The sequence below is a fragment of the Bombina bombina genome, chromosome 7 (genome assembly GCF_027579735.1).
Source record: "Bombina bombina isolate aBomBom1 chromosome 7, aBomBom1.pri, whole genome shotgun sequence".
Lineage (NCBI taxonomy): Eukaryota > Metazoa > Chordata > Amphibia > Anura > Bombinatoridae > Bombina > Bombina bombina.
In genome coordinates this window covers 37,531,698-37,555,577 of record NC_069505.1, presented here as the reverse complement: position 1 = coordinate 37,555,577, position 23,880 = coordinate 37,531,698, and the positions used below count along the sequence as shown (strand labels likewise).

The following is a 23,880-nucleotide window of genomic DNA, read 5'->3' as shown; positions in this document are numbered from 1 at the left end:
ACTGGTAACTCAGCCAGCCTGTATACACCTACTGGTAACTCAGCCAGTCTGTATACACCCACGGGTAACTCAGCCAGCCTGTATACACCCACTGGTCACTCAGCCATCCTGTATACACCCACTAGTAACTCATCCTGTCTGTATACACCCACTGGTAACTCAGCCAGCCTGTATACACCTACTGGTAACTCAGCCAGTCTGTATACACCCACGGGTAACTCAGCCAGCCTGTATACACCCACTGGTCACTCAGCCATCCTGTATACACCCACTAGTAACTCATCCTCTCTGTATACACCCATTGGTAACTCAGCCAGCCTGTATACACCTACTGGTAACTCAGCCAGTCTGTATACACCCACGGGTAACTCAGCCAGCCTGTATACACCCACTGGTCACTCAGCCATCCTGTATACACCCACTGGTCACTCAGCCATCCTGTATACACCCACTGGTCACTCAGCCAGTCTATATACACCCACTGGTAACTCGGTCAGCCTGTATACACCCACTGGTCAAAACTACAAGTACAAAATTCTTACTCCCTTCGCTACTCTAATACCAGCAAGCATCCAAAAAAGAAAAGCCCTCTGATGACAATTCAAAAATACAGAAATAGTAAAAAAACAAAGATGCTAAGGTATCTAAAATGTCTAAAACCTCTGAAATATTAAAAACATATGCAATATAATAGAATATCACAAAAACGGTAAAACATAAATATTTAATAGGTATTATAAAAAATATATATTAAATACAACCACTGGTGGTATCTGTATTAAAACACAAAATAGTACATAAAATCAAATAAACGAATAAACAGTATAAATCCCAGAAATAGTCACTGTTACAGTTCACTGTAGTTTTAACCAGGAATTTGGCAGAATGATAGGATGCAGATAGCAGTGGATTATAGCTTTAATCCGCTGTATGGCTCACAAGACACGTTTTCAATCTAAACGTTATACGTTACCAGAGATGGACTGCAACAAACCCCTTATTTTACTACAGACTTTCCCCAATGGTCACCTCTTTATCCAGGATCGCTAACGGATCTACCTCTTGGGCGTCCTGAAGTCCTAGTATGGGTGTTCTGTGGCGTCTCGGTTCTCTCCTTGGTGCAGCGTGGTTCTACTTCCACTGGTCACTCATCCTGTCTGTATACACCCACTGGTCACTCAGTCAGCCTGTATACACCCACTGGTCACTCAGACATCCTGTATACACCCACTGGTCTCTCAGTCAGCCTGTATACACCCACTGGTCACTCATCCTGTTTGTATACACCCACTGGTAACTCAGACATCCTGTATACAACTGGTCACTCAGACATCCTGTATACACCCACTGGTCTCTCAGTCAGCCTGTATACACCCACTGGTCACTCAGACATCCTGTATACACCCACTGGTCTCTCAGTCAGCCTGTATACACCCACTGGTCTCTCAGTCAGCCTGTATACAACCACTGGTAACTAAGACATCCTGTATACACCCACTGGTCACTCAGCCTCTATACAACCACTGGTAACTCAGCCAGCCTGCATACACCCACTGGTCACTCATCCTGTCAGTTTACACCCACTGGTCACTCATCCTGTCTGTATACACACACTGGTCTCTCAGTCAGCCTGTATACACCCACTGGTCACTTGGTCAGCCTGTATACTGTATACCCAATGGTCACTCAGTCAGCCTGTATATACTCACGGGTACCTCAGTCAGCCTGTATATAACCACTGGTCACTCAGCCAGCCTCTATACATCCACTGGTAACTCTGTCAGCCTGTATAAACCCACTGGTCACTCAGCCAGCCTTTCTAAGTTACCAGTGGGTGCATACAGACAGGATGAGTTACACCCACTAGTAACTCATCCTGTCTGTTTATATCCACTGGTCACTCAACCAGCCTGTATATAACCACTGGTCACTCAGTCAGCCTCTATACACGCACTGGTAGCTCAGCCAGCTTGTATATACCCACTAGTAACTCAGCCAGCCTGTATACACCCACTAGTAACTCAGCCAGCCTGTATACACCCACTGGTAACTCAGCCAGCCTGTATACACGCACTGGTAACTCAGCCAGTCTGTATACACGCACTGGTAACTCAGCCAGCTTGTATATACCCACTAGTAACTCAGCCAGCCTGTATACACCCACTAGTAACTCAGCCAGCCTGTATACACCCACTAGTAACTCAGCCAGCCTGTATACACCCACTGGTAACTCAGCCAGCCTGTATACACCCACTGGTAACTCAGCCAGCCTGTATACACCCACTGGTCATTCATCCTGTCTCTATACACCTACTGGACACTCAGCCTGTATATGCCCACTGGTCACTCAGCCGCACTGTATACACCCACTGGTCACTCAGCCAGTCTCTATACACCCACTGTTCGCTCAGAAAGCCTGTATATACCCATTAGTCACTCAACCAGCCTGTATGCAATCACTGGTAACTCAGCCAACCTGTATACATCCACTGGTCACTCATCCTGCCTGTATACACCCACTGGTCACTCAGCCAGCCTGTATACACCCACTGGTCACTCACCTAGCCTGTATATACCCACTGGTCTCTCAGTCAGCCTGTATACATCCACTGGTCACTCATCCTGTCTTTATACACCCACTGGTAACTCAGACATCCTGTATACACCCACTGGTAACTCATCCTGTCTGTATACATCGACTGGTCACTCAGCCAGCCTATATATGCCCACTGGTCACTCATCCTGTCTGTATACACTCATTGGTCACTCATCCTGTCTGTGTACACCCACTGGTCACTCAGCCTGTATATACCCATGGTATATTGTATTGTATATGGCCACTGGTCAGTCAGCCACCCTGTATGCACCCACTGGTCACTGACCAGGTCTGTATACACCCACTTGTCAGCTAGCATGTATATATACACACTGGTCACTAAGCCAGCCTGTATACACCCACTGGCCACTCAGCCAGCCTGTATATACCCAATGGTCACTAAGCCATCCTGTATACACCCACTGGCCACTCAGCCAGCCTGTATATACCTAATGGTCACTAAGCCAGCCTGTATACAACAACGGGTCACTCAGCCAGCGTGTATACATCCTCTGGTCACTCAGCCACACTGTATACATCCACTCATCACTTGTCCTGACTGTATACACCCACTGGTCACTCAAATAGCCTGTATACAACCACTGGTCACTCAGCTTGCCTGTATATACACATTGGTCACTCAGCTAGCCTGTATACACCCACTAGACATTTGGTTAGTTTGTATATACACATTGGTCACTCAGCTAGCCTGTATATACACATTGGTCACTCAGCTAGCCTGTATATACACATTGGTCACTTATACTGTCTGTATACAACCATTGGTCACTCAGCTAGCCTGTATATACACATTGGTCACTTATACTGTCTGTATACAACCATTGGTCACTCAGCTAGCCTGTATATACACATTGGTCACTTATACTGTCTGTATACAACCACTGGTCACTCAGCTAGCCTGTATATACACATTGGTCACTTATACTGTCTGTATACAACCACTGGTCACTCAGCTAGCCTGTATATACACATTGGTCACTTATACTGTCTGTATACAACCATTGGTCACTCAGCTAGCCTGTATATACACATTGGTCACTTATACTGTCTGTATACAACCATTGGTCACTCAGCTAGCCTGTATATACACAGTGGTCACTTATACTGTCTGTATACAACCATTGGTCACTCAGCTAGCCTGTATATACACATTGGTCACTTATACTGTCTGTATACAACCATTGGTCACTCAGCTTGCCTGTATATACACATTGGTCACTTATACTGTCTGTATACAACCATTGGTCACTCAGCTTGCCTGTATATACACATTGGTCACTTATACTGTCTGTATACAACCATTGGTCACTCAGCTAGCCTGTATATACACATTGGTCACTTATACTGTCTGTATACAACCATTGGTCACTCAGCTAGCCTGTATATACACATTGGTCACTTATACTGTCTGTATACAACCATTGGTCACTCAGCTAGCCTGTATATACACATTGGTCACTTATACTGTCTGTATACAACCATTGGTCACTCAGCTAGCCTGTATATACACATTGGTCACTTATATACACTCACTGACCATTCATCTCATGGTACAACCCTTTATTCCAGCTCTGGGTCTTTCTCCTCATCTCATGTATGACCGCCCTTCCCTGCCATTCACACTCCTGCACTACCTGTTTTTTACCATCTTTATATACAGTTCAGTAAGCGACACATGAAGTGGGACCTCATTATTTTTCTTTATTGATTTACAGCAACAATTTATATGATTGTCCAAAAAATAAAAAGAGGATTCATTTACAAGGATTGGGGGTTATACAGAGAAGACAGAACTAGTTACAAAATAATTTTTACAATGTGTTATTTCAATAAAGAGCCTATGTATTTATTATGTTGTGGTCACCAAATAGATCATCTGCAGTCACCCAGCACAGGGCTAGATTCTGTAAAGCTCTTTTTGCTCTGCTCCTAGGAAGATATCTGGGTCCATATGGAGCTTGGTGAAATACATTAAAGGCACAATGTACTCAAGCAAGCAACAAAAATGTAGTTGTATTCAAAGCTGTTGCAAGAACACCCTTTCAAATGGGCTGGGCTCCTTCTCTTCCATCCCCTGCTGGAAAGCTCATATGTGCTTTTTCTTGTTTACAAAGCTTTTCTATATCCAATACTGCTGGATTACATTATTTTAGTGTAGGTGGTGGTACAGGCAAAATCAGCTATTTTTACACAACAAAATAAAGAAACTATTTGTAAACATTGTATACTCATTAAAAGGAAAAATGACGTCTCTACAGCCCCTTTGTGTATGTTTTTTATATATATATATATATATATATATATATATATATATATATACACACACATATCATAACAGAAGATACCAAGAACAATGATATCACTGCTTTTCAAAGGGTGTATGCCTGAACTGTTTTTGATTTGCAAAATCATTTTAAATTGACAATTTAATTAATTCCCTGGGGGTCTGTGATCTGCTAGTTCACTGTCCCAGAGAGCTTTATTGAGTCACTGCCCTTTTCTTCACATGTTCTGATAGGATACTGTGAGAGCATCACCGTACATTAGCTATAAACCCAGCAGCACTGTCTTATCTAAAACAATGGGCAACTTTATAATCTGCTGAAAAAACAGAACTTCCTGAGCTTGTCCTGTTAAAGAGCCATAATGGTCATGAGTGCATTTCCACTGACAATATATTTTTATTCGCAAAAAAATGCTTCTAGTAAAAGGTAGTATTGTTGCAGCAGCAGCATACGCACATATGCTGATCATGTCCTGTGCACCAGCATGCAAACACTGGAAGCTGCAGTACGAGTCATGCACAGCATATGTGCGTATGCTGCTGAATACATTTTACTAGAAGCATTTCTGCTAATATTAGTATAACACAAAAATGCTTTGATTGAAAATGAAAATGCACTGATGCACATGTCAGCTTATGTCCCTTTAATCTACAGTCAGTCACCTACATATAAAAACACAAAATGTATTGATCTTGACTTGAAACTCCATAGTACAGAAGTCACACTACAAACCCTGTATTGTCTAAGCCAGTGATGGGGAACCTTAGCACTCCAGATGTTTCTGAACTACATTTCCCATGATGCTTGAACGGACTTCAGAGTGCCAAACCATCATGGGAAATGTAATCTGGAGTTCCCAGGTTCCCCATCACTGGTCTAGGCTCATCCTCAAAACCAGATGCTCGGCATTTATCTGAGCCTGTCCTGATAATCTGCAGACAGGCACGTATGTGAGCCAACAATAAAGGCACGTTTTACGGTGAAACTTACATGCTCTAGTCGTTTAGCACATTAGCATGGCTGACCCTATCTAACTGGAAATGGGTTAAACACATAAATACATTTCCTCCTGGGAGCCCCAAATATTGCAGCTCTTGAACAGTAGCTGAAAAACTTTACCTATGTGTTTAACCGCTTCCATCTAAAGTATGTAGTTTTTGCATTAGAATTTCCCTTTAAAGGGACATTACACACTAAATACATTGTATAAGCATAGTATTTAGGTCATTCCCTGCCCCCCTCTAATCACACGTGCTAATCTAGCTTTCATTGCATTCCGTGTTTGCACATGATACCTGCATTGTAACCCAAGTTCCGGAATGGCCGCATTCATATTTAGAGGGTAGGTGCATGAGACGTATTTAGTGTTTAATGTCCCTTTAAATACAAACCCAGTATAGTCTTTGCTTGGTCTGTAGTCAGAAAGTCAATTCTATATCAGAATGAAAACAGGGCTTTCCCTGTAAAGAATTGGTTAATCCTTTCATTTCCAAAACGTCCTGCAATACTGAAAGAGTTAACCAGCTCTTCTAATTAAAATCAGGATTTAACTAATAAAAAAAGAGAAAAAAAAAAATATAATTAAAAAAATATTTAACAAAAAAAAATTACAAAATAAAAAACGGTTCATTTCTTCTGACTTCCTCCAAGGAACTAGAATGCATGTGCTCCAACGAAGATGGTGAGTCTGAGCACAGAGCTGGACCGATAACTGAGCAGGGTGTTAGACGTTAGCATCTCGAGATCCAGGACAAACTCCTGAGGACCGGTAACCGGACGAGCCAGCACGAGCATAGCGCTTATGTTGTTGATTTGCTGCAGAATGAGAGGAGATTTGGTTTTACGATTGTAGACATTTTAAGCATATTACATAGCAAAACCCCTTGCTTCATTAACACTCAGAACTTTCTGCATTTAAAGGAACAGTCTACTCCAGAGTTTTTATTGTTTAAAAAGATAGTTAATCCCTTTATTACCCATTCACCAGTTTTGCATAACCAATATGGTTATATTAATATACTTTTTACCTCTGTGATTACCCTGTATCTAAGCCTCTGAAGACTGCCCCCTTATCTCAGTTCTTTTGACAGACTTGCATTTTAGCCAATCAGTGATAACTCGTAAATATTTCCACGGGAGTGGGCACAATGTTATCTATATTGCACACATAAACTAGCGTTGTCTAGCTGTGAAAAACTCAAAATGCACTGAGATAAGAAGCGGCCTTCAATGGCTTAGAAATTAGAGCCTACATCTCCTGTCTTTTTAATTTAAGCACCCTATCACTACCCCTTCTTGAAGGCCTCACTTTCTCAATTATCTGAAATCTCAATTGACTTTTATTGTGGCCAACCTCCAAGAAGTGTGATAATGCAGGTGCCTCCTTGTTTTTACTTCTGATATCTGCTTTATGCTCATTTATACGTTCTCTTAACTTTCTGGTGGTTTTGCAGATGTAAATCAGGCCACAGGAACAAGGCAGGAGATGTTTTGAATTCTTAAATTGGAGACATTAATTCCTAAGGGCTTAAACTGGGACTTTACATGGTCTTTATTTATTTCAAAATAATATAGTTCATGTAAGAATAATTCGGTCTGGATTAAATCTCTAGATATGGTGATTTAGTCTTTTAGAATGTAGCATATATATATATATCATTTTTGTTTTAATGTTTTTTAATTGTATACAACAATATTGCCATGTGTATACAATTGTGCCTGATGGCCACATTATGGCAGTAATGAATTTTAAATATTTTGATGATTGCAATAGTTAAATTAACCACATGATGGCAGTGTTGTATAAAAGGATGTTACTCGTAAGAGTATAAAAGCCAGAGATCTATGTAAACAGACTCAGACATGATTAAGGATCTATAGCAGGCCCAAAGCATTGTCATTACCAAGCAGATGACCCAGATGTGACAATATGGGTCTTAGTTTAAAGAAAATGAGGCTGGAACTGAAGTATGTTTCTATGTATCAAGTTGTTGGATGTGCCAGATCCAAAGACCCGTGCTCCTGAACAAGATACTTGTGTGCTGTTTTCCTACACTGATTGAAACATCTGCACCTCACCACTGGAACATTTCTTAAGCCTGATCTTGTTGACAGGTAGTAAAATAGTACTAAAACCAATCCATCTGTAATCTCAATAGGGAGATGTGATTCCTCTATGAGAAAAATAGATTCTCCTCTTTCAAATGAGCGATCTCCTCTTTCAAATGAGCGATCATATGACAATGGCATTTTTCTCACTAGGTTTAGTTGAATCCATAAGTGAGAACTGTACAGCTGCCTTTATATCAGCCTATCATGTAAACATATTACCCCCCCCCAGAAGGAAGCCGTATCTTGGTCTTTGTTACCATATCACACGTGAGCCACTCACCCTGATAAAGAAGTCACCCTGCTCATTGCCAGCACGTATCTGGAATGTGTTGTAAGCTCCTGGATATACGCTTGTTGCCTGAATCTGGAATATATCAGAGGGGGTGGTCCTGTCCGATGTGATGCTCATGTAGCGATATACCACCGACCCTGGTTCATCGCGGCACAAAGGGTTACTGCTCGGACACATACAGCGGCTGCAAAATAAACCCCATTTCCAGTTAAAAACAGCTGCCCTATGTATATACCACTTTTTAGCTTTATGCTATTCATTTGGCAGGTTGACCATTCTTAAATTAATGATACATTTTAAGCTTAGCTCCTTTTCACAAGAGCTAGGCTCCGAATCCTATACGTTTATTGAGTACTATATGTATAATGTTGTGACAAACATAGTTGCATATAGTCAGAGCCGCCACTAGAAATTTTGGGGCCCCTGACTTAACCATTGATCAGGGCCCCCCTCTGACATGTGCAATTTTTGACCAGGTGACTAAAACGTATTTGCACTTTATTCTTAAGTGTCTATTTAAACTTGGAAATGTTGTAAAGGTAGTAACATACAAACACACAGATACACTGAAACACACACACACACACTCACACATAAGGATTCACATATAGACACTCTAGCAGACACGTAAAGAAACACACTCAGACACAGACACCCAAACAGACACTCAGCACTTGATTACATTGACTTGACAAGTAATGAGGTAGAATACAGTTTTGTAAAAAAAGGAGATTTAGAAAACAAAATATGGAGTTCTGATTATCTTTTTGTAAAGGAAGATGCCAACTAAATGATGACAACAGCATGCAGTGGCTGAAAGGAAGGGCCCTGAACTGCCTAAACAATAATTTAAAGGTTAAATGGTGGATTGGTGACTTCCGTAAAGGTCTCATTAGTCTCAAAGTCTGTAGAAAGATGTGAATAATCAGTAGTAAGGTCAAAATGTCCTAAAAAGGAACAGAAAATAGACACACACACACACAAACTCAAACTTGCACATACACCCAAGAAAACACCGACAGAGACAGCCTCAGAGGACATACACACACACACAGAGACATCCACAGAAAACACACAAAGACATACACACACACATAGAGACAACCACATAAAACACAGAAAGACATACAAACACACACTCTCACTGAGACATCCACAGAAAACACACAAAGGCATACACACACCCTCACAGAGACACCCACAGAAAACACACACCCTCACAGAGACATCCACAGAAAACACAGACATATATGCACCCTCGCAGAGACACCCATAGAAAAAGCTCAAAGGCATATGCACACACCCTTACAGACATCCACAGAAAATGCACAAAGACATACGCACACACCCTCACACAGAGACCCACAGAACAAAAATACATACACACTCATAGAGACACAAACCAAAGCACGAAGACATAAACACAGACACCCACAGAAACACTCATTGGAGGAAACATTTATGCACCTTACATCCCTTAAATAAACAGTGCGTGACATGCATGATAAAAAAAATTGCAGAAATTAAGATAACACTTTTTAAAGAATCATATTTGTAAATGTGTAAACAAAAATAATTCAGTGAATTCAAAACTGTACATTAATGATCTGGGTAGATGGCTAGATGAAGAAAATTACTTTAAAAAGGTTGACATATGTTTGTTTGTTTTTTCCCCAACCAAGAGAACCACTTCAAATATAGTGTACAAATGTTCCCATCTGTCAGCTGTACTTATGTATTTTGAAAATGCTGTACTCTATATGGTCTTGGTGGAACCATAAGCTGTGGTACTCATAACATTAGATCTGGTTAAATGCAGGATTTAGGCTTGTTGGTATGTATTTCAAAATTAAGTCAGCTGTAGTGTAAACTGAACAGTGTTAAGTTAACCTGTCTCATTTCAAACACTGAGCAATCTTAGTCTGAGAGTAACATTTTATGCAGATGTAAAAATCTTAGATAAAATGCCTCCTTGCATCTGGAAAGTCCTTGCATAAAGGGGCAGTAAACTGGAATGTAATGAAAATATATATAGTAATAAAAAAACTAATATCTGCCAAAAGGGCACCTACCATTTGTGTATTGAGGAGGAAACATTTCTACATGGCTTTAAATATAGAATTTCTACAGCATTGTCAAATAATCATAAATACACTGCTACATATTGCTAAAAAATTGTGTTTTTATGGATCCCTGGCCCCACCATACAACTACTACCACACTGAAGTTACAATCTGAAATTGCACAAAGAAATAAAAAAGATTTGCTAAGTCCTACTTCCTCTGCAAATGAAAGTGATCTGCTGTCTGACTCAGGCACACACTGTACAAACAAAGTGCCTAATCTGTCTCACACTGTGCATAGTGGTTTAGTGCACACTCAAAAATCCTCTCAAATACTAATACTTTACTCCTTGTAATAACATTTCCCATGCTCAATTAGCACTCTGCTGTAGTACCCACTGGTGGCTGCCAAAATGTAAATAAAAAAAAAATAAAAATTTTTTTTTTTTAGTTCTTGCCTCATGGGGCCCCCCTGGCCCATTGGGCCCCTGACAGGAGTCACCCCTGTCACTCCCTGATGGCGGCCCTGCATATAGTGCTCAATTTGTGCACACTCCTGATCCTACCTCAGTATGCTCTTATAAAAAGGGGTGAATTTTCAACAAAGGTTTAAAGGACCACCAAATGCAGTAGGATTGCATAATTAGCAAGTGCATGATAAAAAGGCAATGCAATAACACCTACTCTCAAATTCACAAAAGCAGTAGATTTTGTTTATGTAAAAAAAAAAAAATCATAATGGAAGTAAATTTGAAATATTCTTAAAATTGCTGCTCTTTCTGAATCGTGAAAGTTTAATTTTGACTTGACTGTCCCTTTAACAAAGGCAGGGCTAGCGCTGTGAGTTGCAAACATCTGAGATGGGAAAATCACTACTGGATGTGTTGCTAACATTTGTGTGTGTAAATGACATCTGAGGGGGTTAAAAAAACATTTGTGTGTGTGTAAATGACATCTGAGGGGGTTAAAAAACCATTTGTGTGTGTGTGTGTGTAAATGACATCTGAGGGGGTTAAAAAACCATTTGTGTGTGTGTAAATGACATCTGAGGGGGTTAAAAAACCATTTGTGTGTGTAAATGACATCTGAGGGGGTTAAAAAACCATTTGTGTGTGTAAATGACATCTGAGAGGGTTAAAAAACCATTTGTGTGTGTGTAAATGACATCTGAGGGGGTTAAAAACCCATTTGTGTGTGTGTAAATGACATCTGAGGGGGTTAAAAACCCATTTGTGTGTGTAAATGACATCTGAGGGGGTTAAAAACCCATTTGTGTGTGTAAATGACATCTGAGGGGGTTAAAAACCCATTTGTGTGTGTGTAAATGACATCTGAATTGGTTAAAAAACCATTTGTGTGTGTGTAAATGACATATGAGGGGGTTAAAAAACAATTTGTGTGTGTGTGTGTAAATGACATCTGAGGGGGTTAAAAAACATTTGTGTGTGTGTGTGTGTGTGTAAATGACATCTGAGGGGGTTAAAAAAACATTTGTGTGTGTGTAAATGACATCTGAGGGGGTTAAAAAACCATTTGTGTGTGTGTGTAAATGACATCTGAGGGGTTAAAAAAACATTTGTGTGTCTGTAAATGACATCTGAGGGGGTTAAAAACAATTTGTGTGTGTGTAAATGACATCTGAGGGGTTAAAAACACATTTGTGTGTGTGTAAATGACATCTGAGGGGGTTAAAAAACAATTTGTGTGTGTAAATGACATCTGAGGGGGTTAAAAAACCATTTGTGTGTGTAAATGACATCTGAGGGGGTTAAAAACCCATTTGTGTGTGTAAATGACATCTGAGGGGGTTAAAAAAGCATTTGGGTGTGTAAATGACATCTGAGGGGGTTAAAAAACCATTTGTGTGTGTGTAAATGACATCTGAGAGGGTTAAAAAACAATTTGTGTGTAAATGACATCTGAGGGGTTAAAAAAACCATTTGTGTGTGTGTAAATGGCATCTGAGGGGGTTAAAAAAAAACATTTGTGTGTGTGTAAATGACATCTGAGGGGGTTAAAAAAACATTTGTGTGTGTTTAAATGACATCTGAGGGGGTTAAAAAACCATTTGTGTGTGTGTGTGTGTAAATGACATCTGAGGGGGTTAAAAAACAATTTGTGTGTGTGTGTAAATGACATCTGAGGGGGTTAAAAAAACCATTTGTGTGTGTGTGTGTAAATTACATCTGAGGGGGTTAAAAAAAACATGTGTGTGTGTAAATGACATCTGAGGGGGTTAAACAACCATTTGTGTGTGTGTAAATGACATCTGAGGGGTTAAACAACAATTTGTGTGTGTGTGTAAATGACATCTGAGGGGGTTAAAAACCCATTTGTGTGTGTGTAAATGACGTCTGAGGGGGTTAAACAACCATTTGTGTGTGTAAATGACATCTGAGGGGGTTAAAAAACCATTTGTGTGTGTGTGTAAATGACATCTGAGGGGGTTAAAAAACCATTTGTGTGTGTGTAAATGACATCTGAGGGGGTTAAAAAAAACATTTCTGCGTGTAAATGACACCTGAGGGGGTTAAACAACCATGTGTGTGTAAATGACATCTGAGGGGGTTAAAAAACATTTGTGTGTGTAAATGACATCTGAGGGGGTTAAACAACCATTTGTGTGTGTGTAAATGACATCTGAGAGGGTTAAAAAACCATTTGTGTGTGTGTAAATGACATCTGAGAGGGTTAAAAAACCATTTGTGTGTGTAAATGACATCTGAGGGGGTTAAAAACACCATTTGTGTGTGTGTAAATGACATCTGAGAGGGTTAAAAAACCATTTGTGTGTGTAAATGACATCTGAGGGGGTTATAAAAACATTTCTGTGTGTGTAAATGACATCTGAGGGGTTAAAAAAACATTTGTGTGTGTAAATGACATCTGAGGGGGTTAAACAACCATTTGTGTGTAAATGACATCTGAGGGGGTTAAACAACCATTTGTGTGTAAATGACATCTGAGGGGGTTAAACAACCATTTGTGTGTGTAAATGACATATGAGGGGTTAAAAAACCATTTGTGTGTGTAAAAATGACATATGAGGGGTTAAAAAACCATTTGTGTGTGTGTAAATGACATCTGAGGGGGTTAAAAACCATTTGTGTGTGTGTAAATGACATCTGAGAGGGTTAAAAAACCATTTGTGTGTGTAAATGACATCTGAGAGGGTTAAAAAACCATTTGTGTGTGTAAATGACATCTGAGGGGTTAAAAAAACATTTGTGTGTGTAAATGACATCTGAGGGGGTTAAACAACCATTTGTGTGTAAATGACATCTGAGGGGGTTAAACAACCATTTGTGTGTAAATGACATCTGAGGGGGTTAAACAACCATTTGTGTGTGTAAATGACATATGAGGGGTTAAAAAACCATTTGTGTGTGTAAAAATGACATATGAGGGGTTAAAAAACCATTTGTGTGTGTGTAAATGACATCTGAGGGGGTTAAAAAACCATTTGTGTGTGTGTAAATGACATCTGAGGGGTTAAAAACATTTGTGTGTGTAAATGACATCTGAGGGGGTTAAACAACCATTTGTGTGTGTAAATGACATCTGAGGGGGTTAAAAACACCATTTGTGTGTGTGTGTAAATGACATCTGAGAGGGTTAAAAAACCATTTGTGTGTGTAAATGACATCTGAGGGGGTTAAAAAACCATTTGTGTGTGTAAATGACATCTGAGGGGGTTAAAAACACCATTTGTGTGTGTGTGTAAATGACATCTGAGAGGGTTAAAAAACCATTTGTGTGTGTAAATGACATCTGAGGGGGTTATAAAAACATTTCTGTGTGTGTAAATGACATCTGAGGGGTTAAAAAAACATTTGTGTGTGTAAATGACATCTGAGGGGGTTAAACAACCATTTGTGTGTAAATGACATCTGAGGGGGTTAAACAACCATTTGTGCGTAAATGACATCTGAGGGGGTTAAACAACCATTTGTGTGTGTGTAAATGACATATGAGGGGTTAAAAAACCATTTGTGTGTTTAAAAATGACATATGAGGGGTTAAAAAACCATTTGTGTGTGTGTAAATGACATATGAGGGGGTTAAAAAACCATTTGTGTGTGTGTAAATGACATCTGAGGGGGTTAAAAAAACATTTGTGTGTGTGTAAATGACATATGAGGGGTTAAAAAACCATTTGTGTGTGTGTAAATGACATCTGAGGGGGTTAAAAAACCATTTGTGTGTGTGTAAATGACATCTGAGGGAGTTAAAAAAACATTTGTGTGTGTGTAAATGACATCTGAGAGGGTTAAAAAACCATTTGTGTGTGTGTAAATGACATCTGAGGGGGTTAAAAAACCATTTGTGTGTGTGTGTGTAAATGACATCTGAGGGGTTAAAAAAACAATTTGTGTGTGTGTAAATGACATCTGAGGGGGTTGAAAAACCATTTGTGTGTGTGTGTAAATGACATCTGAGGGGGTTAAAAAACCATTTGTGTGTGTGTGTAAATGACATCTGAGGGGTTAAAAAAACATTTGTGTGTCTGTAAATGACATCTGAGGGGGTTAAAAACAATTTGTGTGTGTGTAAATGACATCTGAGGGGTTAAAAAACAATTTGTGTGTGTGTGTAAATGACATCTGAGGGGTTAAAAAAACATTTGTGTGTGTGTAAATGACATCTGAGGGGGTTAAAAAACCATTTGTGTGTGTAAATGACATCTGAGGGGGTTAAAAAAGCATTTGTGTGTGTAAATGACATCTGAGGGGGTTAAAAACCCATTTGTGTGTGTAAATGACATCTGAGGGGGTTAAAAAAACAATTTGTGTGTGTGTAAATGACATCTGAGTGGGTTAAAAAAACATTTGTGTGTGTGTGTAAATGACATCTGAGGGGTTAAAAAACAATTTGTGTGTGTGTAAATGACATCTGAGGGGGTTAAAAATTTTTTTGTGTGTGTGTAAATGACATCTGAGGGGGTTAAAAAACCATTTGTGTGTGTGTAAATGACATCTGAGGGGGTTAAAAAAAACATTTGTGTGTGTGTAAATGACATCTGAGGGGGTTAAAAAAAAACATTTGTGTGTGTAAATGACATCTGAGGCGGTTAAAAAAAAACATTTGTGTGTGTGTAAATGACATCTGAGGGGTTAAAAACCATTTGTGTGTGTGTGTAAATGACATCTGAGGGGGTTAAAAAAACCATTTGTGTGTGTGTATATAACATCTGAGGGGGTTAAAAAAAACATTTGTGTGTGTGTGTAAATGACATCTGAGGGGGTTAAAAAAACATTTGTGTGTGTGTAAATGACATCTGAGGGGGTTAAAAAACAATTTGTGTGTAAATGACATCTGAGGGGGTTAAAAAAACCATTTGTGAGTGTGTAAATGACATCTGAGGGGGTTAAAAAACCATTTGTGTGTGTGTGTAAATGACATCTGAGGGGGTTAAAAAAACCATTTGTGTGTGTGTAAATGACATCTGAGGGGGTTAAAAAACAATTTGTGTGTAAATGACATCTGAGGGGGTTAAACAACCATTTGTGTGTGTGTAAATGACATCTGAGGGGTTAAACAACCATTTGTGTGTGTGTAAATGACATCTGAGGGGTTAAACAACCATTTGTGTGTGTGTAAATGACATCTGAGGGGTTAAACAACAATTTGTGTGTGTGTGTAAATGAGATCTGAGGGGGTTAAAAACCCATTTGTGTGTGTGTAAATGACATCTGAGGGGGTTAAACAACCATTTGTGTGTGTGTAAATGACATCTGAGGGGGTTAAACAACCATTTGTGTGTGTGTAAATGACATCTGAGGGGGTTAAAAAAACCATTTGTGTGTGTGTAAATGACATCTAAGGGGGTTAAAAAACCATGTGTGTGTGTAAATGACATCTGAGGGGGTTAAAAAAAACATTTCTGTGTGTAAATGACATCTGAGGGGGTTAAACAACCATGTGTGTGTAAATGACATCTGAGGGGTTAAACAAACCATTTGTGTGTAAATGACATCTGAGGGGGTTAAAAAAACATTTGTGTGTGTAAATGACATCTGAGGGGGTTAAACAACCATTTGTGTGTGTGTGTAAATGACATCTGAGAGGGTTAAAAAACCATTTGTGTGTGTAAATGACATCTGAGGGGTTAAAAAAACATTTGTGTGTAAATGACATCTGAGGGGGTTAAACAACCATTTGTGTGTAAATGACATCTGAGGGGGTTAAACAATCATTTGTGTGTGTGTAAATGACATATGAGGGGTTAAAAAACCATTTGTGTGTGTGTAAATGACATATGAGGGGTTAAAAACCATGTGTGTGTGTAAATGACATCTGAGGGGGTTAAAAACCATTTGTGTGTGTGTGTAAATGACATCTGAGAGGGTTAAAAAAACATTTGTGTGTGTAAATGACATCTGAGGGGGTTAAAAAAACCATTTGTGTGTGTGTAAATGACATCTGAGAGGGTTAAAAAAACATTTGTGTGTGTAAATGACATCTGAGGGGGTTAAAAACCCATGTGTGTGTAAATGACATCTGAGGGGGTTAAAAAAACATTTGTGTGTGTGTAAATGACATCTGAGGGGTTAAAGAAACCATTTGTGTGTGTGTAAATGACATCTGAGGGGGTTAAAAAACCATGTGTGTGTGTAAATGACATCTGAGGGGGTTAAAAAAACATTTCTGTGTGTGTATTCATGGGGTTGGGGGGGGACAAAATCAATACTGTGCATGTGTGTTTCTAGCATCTAATTGAAAATTCCCTCTTGCGCATTATTAGTACTTAAGGGATGTTATAAAAATACTGATGTGTGTTACTGGCATCTAAGGGATTAAATACCACTGTTGTGTTACTGGCACCTGAAATATTAAAAACAAATATTTGCTGTGTGTCTGAGGGGTTAAATAACTTGTTTATGCATTTGTTGCTGTCCTTTGAAATAATTAAAAAAATGTCTGCTGTATGTATTTGAGTAAATGGCATATTAGTGAGTAAAAAATAATCAGTAATGTATCTGTGTTACTGACATCTAACATATTATTATTTGCAAAGAACAATCATATTCTGTAGCTCTGAAAGGAGTTCAAATCACCTTTGTGATACTGAGCTTTAAAGGAATAGAAAAAACAACTGCTGTGTATTGCTGGCATCTGAGAGGTTACACATCCACTCCTCATGTCTGTTACTCCCATAGGGTATTTAATCACTTTTGTGTATGTTACTGTTGACAGGGATAACAATTCTGCTGTATGTATGTTTGTTATTGTGTTATCTAAGTGGGTAACACAGCTGTTTGATACTGGCATATGAAGGGGTTAAACATTGTTTCTGTGTGTTAGTGCTGAATGAATTGCCAACATTTCATAAGGTTAAAGGGAGACTGAACCCAAATGTTTTCTTTCATGATTCAGATAGAGCATGCAAATTTAAGCAACTTTCTAATTTACTCCTATTATCAATTTTTCTTCATTCTCTTGCTTTCTTTATTTAAAAAAGAAGGCATCTAAGCTATTTTTTGGGTTCAGGACCATGGAAAGCACTTGTTTATTGGTGGGTGAATTTATCAGCAAGAACAACCCAGTTTGTTCCCCAAAAATGGGCCGGCATCTAAACTTACATTCTTGCATTTCAAATAAAGATACCAAGAGAATGAAGAAAATTTGATAATAGGAGTAAATTAGAAAGTTGCTTAAAATTGCATGCTCTATCTGAATCACGAAAGAAAAAAATTGGGTTCAGTGTCCCTTTAAGGAAACAAAATCACTGCAGGGAGATCATCTTATGGTTTAAACATAAATCACTGCTGTGTTTCTGGTATCTAAATGATTAAAAATTGTCCGTGTGTTACTGGAATTTAAGAGCTGTCACCATTTTATGTTAGAATGTTTTAGAGTCCATAAGCCATAATTATTGGGATTAAACTCCCTCCACCAGGGAGGTGAAAACCGGAGATAGTCATGATGGCATCTCGTCTGAATCACAAACTCCAGACATTCTTTTCCTATTCAAAGGATTTTACAATTCCTTCAGGACGGGTTAGACAAGGGTTTATCGGCCAGTTCCTTGAAGGGTCAAATCTCAGCTCTTTCAGTTCTGTATCATAAGAAACTGTCTAAGATATCGGATTATTCAAACTTTTGTTCGGGCTTTGGTCAGAATTAGACCAGTAGTTAAAGCAGCATCTTCTCCATGGAATCTCAATCTGGTATTAAGATCATTACAAGTTCGGCCTTTTGAGCCTATGAGCAATGCAGATAGATATTCAACTCTTGTCATGGAAAACCTTATTTCTTCTAGCCATTTCATCAGCAAGAGTCTCCTTATCTAGTGCTCCATTAAGACAAGTAGTTTCATCTCTGAATATTAATGAGGATCTTGTGGTTCCTTCGTTGTGTCCTTCCCCTAAGAATGCTAAGGAACGTCTTTTGCACAACTTGGAAGTGGTTAAGGCCTTGAAGTTTTATTTTGAAGGTACCAAGGATTTTAGACTATCTTCATCTTTGTTTATTCATTTTTCAGGACAGTGTAAGGGTCAAAAAGCTTCTGCAGTCACTTTGGCTTCCTGGTTATAGTAACTAATTCTCAAGACTTACTTGGAGGCTGTGAAATCCCCACCATCTCGTATCACAGTTCATTCTACTCGATCGGTTTCCACATCTTGGGCTTTCAGGAATGAAGCTTCTATTGAACAGATTTGGTCTTCTCTCCATACTTTCACAAAGCTTTATCATTTTGATGTTTTTGCCTCTTCAGAGGTTGCTTTTGACAGGAAGGTTCTGGATAATGATGTGCCTGGTTAGATTTGTCCCACCCTTTTTACATGATATAGTGGTCTCCACGGCTTGGGTATTGGATCTCAACGCTTATTGCTCATTGACTCTCACCACCTTATAAAATAAAACATAATTTATGCTTACCTGATAAATTCCTTTCTTTCATGGTGGTGAGAGTCCATGAGACCCACCCAATATTTAGTATTTTATTTGACGGTTCTGGCATGCACCTCATTACCCTACTTTGTTCTTCCTGCTTTTCTGTTTTTTCTCCTTTCTTGGCTATACAGCAGGCTGAGGGGAACCAGGAAGTTAGAGGAATTAAAACTCTTGATGTGTTAGGTAATTTGTGCCTGCCTCCTGGTGGAGGGAGTTTAATCCCAACTGTTATGGCTTGTGGACTCTCAGCACCATAAAAGAAAGGAATTTCTAAGGTAGACATAAATTATGTTTGTAGCTATACTATAAAATACACATTTTCATCTATTTTAAAATAAAAAAACTTTAGTGAGAATAGTCCGTAAACTTAAGCATGTGACTTACTTGTCAGACACAGAGATATATGGCTCCACGCAGCGGTTCTTCTCCACACACTGGAAACCTCCGTAAAAGTTGACGCAAATCTGTGCATCTGAGCAGCTGTGGGCTCCTGTCTCACACTCATTTATATCTGTAAAGCAGAATAAGAAACTTTCAACATTTAGCATTTGTTCAATTACTATTAGATTTTTTTTTTAATCATTTATATGAATGCCATAAAAACATAATGTAGACTGATACATATAGCTATATTCAGTATTTTTATATATCAGTAAACATTTGGTGACATTTTACTGTAATTAATCTCTTTGGTTTGTACATCACTACTGTGAGCATGCATGATGCTGGGCCATAATTCAGTCTGAGGTCTGATGTGTGCATGATGCAGCCATTAAAGGGACATCTGGAGCATGTATCTGGTCTTAGGAATGATGCTGGTATCAAAGGGCATGCTGAGGATGCATCTGGTCTTAGGAATGGTGCTGGTATTAAAGGGCATGGTGAGGATGCATCTGGTCTGAGTCCTGGTGCTTGGGTATACATCTGGCATAAAGGAATTGATGGGCTATGTCTAAATATTAGATATATTATTATGTAAATATCTCCCATTTATCTGGTTTAGCCCCTTAATGAGTCTGTGTGTGAACACAAACCCGATTGTATCAGAGATCCCATGAGTAGATAAACACTTTATAGGGAGAATACACCATTGAGTACACGGCCAGGTGCAAACCCAGTCTTAGCTTTGCAATAAGAATGAATAAGACAGATTCATTTATTAAATACAAATATATGTCTGCAATAATCCATACAAACAACTGTGACTGCTATACAATTAAACCAATTGCTTTGCTTAAATTAATATTAAAGTCATTTAAAATGTATTTTATTTTATAAGCACTTCTTGTGTTTCTGTTTAATGTGTGTGAGATGTCTTCCTGAAACAATGTGTGATTGATCCTAGAGTATTGATTAGTTTCACGATGCAAACAAAGACGGGTGTAGTGGTTACATCACATTTGGTACAGGTGGTGGAACTCAGTTTCACTGTACCATTCCTGCAGGGGATTATTGGGAGTTCTGTATTAGTGTAAGTCACACCATTAAAGGGACATTAAACACTTTGAGATGGTAATATAAAATGATAAATTGTATATAATAAAACAACTCTGCAATATACTTTCATTATTTATTTTGTCCTCTTTGCCTGTAATTCCATTCTGAAATTGTGAGCTTTTCAGTTCCTGTTAGAAATGGAAGTGCAGAACACTGTTAAATCCAGCACAACCATTGGCTGCACACTCTAGTGACCAATTTATAACTGTCTCTAATTGGCCACAACAGAGAAGGTAACACAAGTTACAACATGGCAGCTCCCAGTGTTTTATAGACACTAAAACTTTACACTTATTTTGTCACTTTTTAAACAACTAATGAAACTTTAAAAAATACATCTACATGTTAGTCATGGACTAATCTTTTCTTTGAATGCATCATTCTATCTAGCATGTATTTAGTGTTTAATGTCCCTTTAAGTAATGCAACAAAGTAGCAGTTCTAGTATCAAAGACAGCTGTAGTTCCTGGTTGCTGTGCCCTTTTGTTCTTTTAAATATGCATTCTAATAAGATGGACGTTTTAACCATATAATTCTGTCCAGGCCTGTCTTTGACACTGGAACTGCTACTTTGCTGCATTACTTTTAGATATTTTGAATTGAGGGGTGGAGTGGAGCGCCCCAGAGCTTTCAGCATCACTGCCTGTGCCGTTGACATTGTTCCCGGCACCATAGCGAGGCTGCACACTTTCTGTGTAAGTGTTACACGCTAACAAGGACTGGCTGCTGTTATCATACAGAGGGTGTTCATGGAACCTTCCGAATCCCTGTAAGTCATCGCCGGTTACACAGGGCAGGCAAGTCCTGACAGAAGAGTGGTAAGCCTAGTTTCAATCTTTTATTGTGGGACAGCACTTTAAGCTAGCACCGTGATAGCCACACGATTGGAACTCAAAGTGAGGTGTCATCACGGTGGTGTTTTACATTTGTCTTTATAAGTACTTTCAGTCTATGGGTCTGTAATATATGGTTTATTAAGTCACATCATTCTCATGCCAGATCGCATTTCTTCTCCTTAATTCGCCCAATGTTGTGTGCTTTTTACTTCTGTTCGACATTATAAGTTTGTGATCGTTTTTGAGTCCCAAAAAGTTCTGCCATCATCATTCTGCATTAAAGGGACAGTAAACACCTTGTAATTACAAGACATTTCTGTTGTGTTGCTCTAGAATAACATCAGCAAAGTCGTAACATTTTTAAACAAATTGACATCCTTTTTACTACAGTTATTTTTAAATAGCTAAACTCCACCCACTATTTGCCTTATTTTGAGTAGCCAATCAGGGCTTTAGTCTGCAGACAACAAGGTTAGCCACAGTCATAAAGTTAGTATAAAGTACTCTGTTCTAAAGTTGTTATCAGATAAAACCGATTAGGGACCGATATCTAGTAGACATGTGCATTCAGCTATTTCCGGCTCATCCGAATGCCGACAATCACGGCTGCAAATTCAGATCTTAGTGTGTTACACTTTCGCAAGCAGATATCCGGCTCCGAAAAGAGCCGAATGCCATGAACGGCCACGTACTTCAGCATTCGGATCAGGCCAAATTAGCTGCATGCACATGTGTGATATCTAGCAGAGTTGGCCTTGAGAAGTCAGCAGGGACATTCCAAGATCTGAGTATTAGAAAGTGCTTAATATTTAGAGCTAAATTACTTGAAAATGGGGCAAAATACATCATAACAATATATTGCAATGTTGTTTTTTTTATGCATACCACACTTTATATACAAATCTCATAGCGTTCACTGTCCTTTCATGTCTTGACAAATTCCAGGTACCAGAGATTTGTTGCTCCTAAATTTCTAATTCTATTTTCTTTCATGTAATTAGCAAGAGTCCATGAGCTAGTGACGTATGGGATATACATTCCTACCAGGAGGGGCAAAGTTTCCCAAACCTCAAAATGCCTATAAATACACCCCTCACCACACCCACAAATCAGTTTTACAAACTTTGCCTCCCATGGAGGTGGTGAAGTAAGTTTGTGCTAGATTCTTCGTTGATATGCGCTTCGCAGCAGGCTGGAGACCGGTTTTCCTCTCAGAGTGCAGTGAATGTCAGAGGGATGTGAAGAGAGTATTGCCTATTTGAATACAATGGTCTTCCTCTAGGGGATCTATTTCATAGGTTCTCTGTTATCGGTCGTAGAGATTTCTTCTCCTACCTCCCTTTTCAGATCGACGATATACTCTAATATACCATTACCTCTACTGATTCTCGTTTCAGTACTGGTTTGGCTATCTACTATATGTAGATGAGTGTCTTGGGGTAAGTAAGTCTTATTTTATTATGACACTCTAAAGCTATGGTTGGGCACTTTATTTATAAAGTTCTAAATATATGTGTTTAAACTTATATTTGCCATGATTCAGGGTAATCAGTATTCCTTATTTCAGACAGTCAGTTTCATTATTTGGGATAATGCATATGAATGATTATTTTTTCTTACCTTAAAAGTTTTTCAATTGACGTTTTTCCCTGTGGGCTGTTAGGCTCGCGGGGGCTGAAAATGCTTCAATTTATTGCGTCATTTTTGGCGTGGACTTTTTTGGTGCAAAAATTTTGTCATTTCCGGCGTCCTAATTGATGCCGGAAGTTGTTCGTGGTTGCGTCATTTTTTTGACGTTTTTTTGTGTTCTGACGTTTTTTTGTGCCAAAAATGTGGGCGTAATTTTTGTCGGCGTCACCGGATGTGGCGTCATACTTGGCGCCAAAAAATATAGGCATTGTATTTAGCGCCAATAATGTGGGCGTAATTTTTGGCGCCAAAAAATGTGGGCGTCATTCTTGTCGCCACCTTTTTTTCACATTATTTCAGTCTCATTTTTCATTGCTTCTGTTTGCTAGAGGCTTGTTCATTGGCATTTTTTCCCATTCCTGAAACTGTCATTTAAGGAATTTGATAATTTTGCTTTATATGTTGTTTTTTCTATTACATATTGCAAGATGTCTCAACTTGACCCTGGATCAGAATCTACTTCTGGAAAGACGCTGCCTGATGCTGGTTCTACCAAAGTTAAGTGCATTTGTTGTAAACTTGTGGTAACTGTTCCTCCGGCTGTAGTTTGTGATGAATGTCATGATAAACTTGCTAATGCAGATTGTATTTC

The 23,880-nt window shown here is 38.9% G+C and overlaps 1 protein-coding gene across 1 annotated transcript in view; it reads right to left on the bottom strand.

The window, feature by feature from the left end:
- Nucleotides 1–4,298: 4,298 nt before the first annotated feature.
- Nucleotides 4,299–23,880, bottom strand: part of EFEMP2 (EGF containing fibulin extracellular matrix protein 2) — an 85,020-nt gene continuing 65,438 nt past the window's right edge. The window contains exons 9-11 of the mRNA XM_053720041.1: nt 19,651–19,777; nt 8,294–8,489; nt 4,299–6,717 (exon numbers count right to left, since the gene is read on the bottom strand). Of these exons, the coding sequence (XP_053576016.1) occupies nt 6,556–6,717; nt 8,294–8,489; nt 19,651–19,777 (485 nt within the window). The 3' untranslated portion in view covers nt 4,299–6,555. The remainder of the gene's footprint in view (nt 6,718–8,293; nt 8,490–19,650; nt 19,778–23,880) is intronic.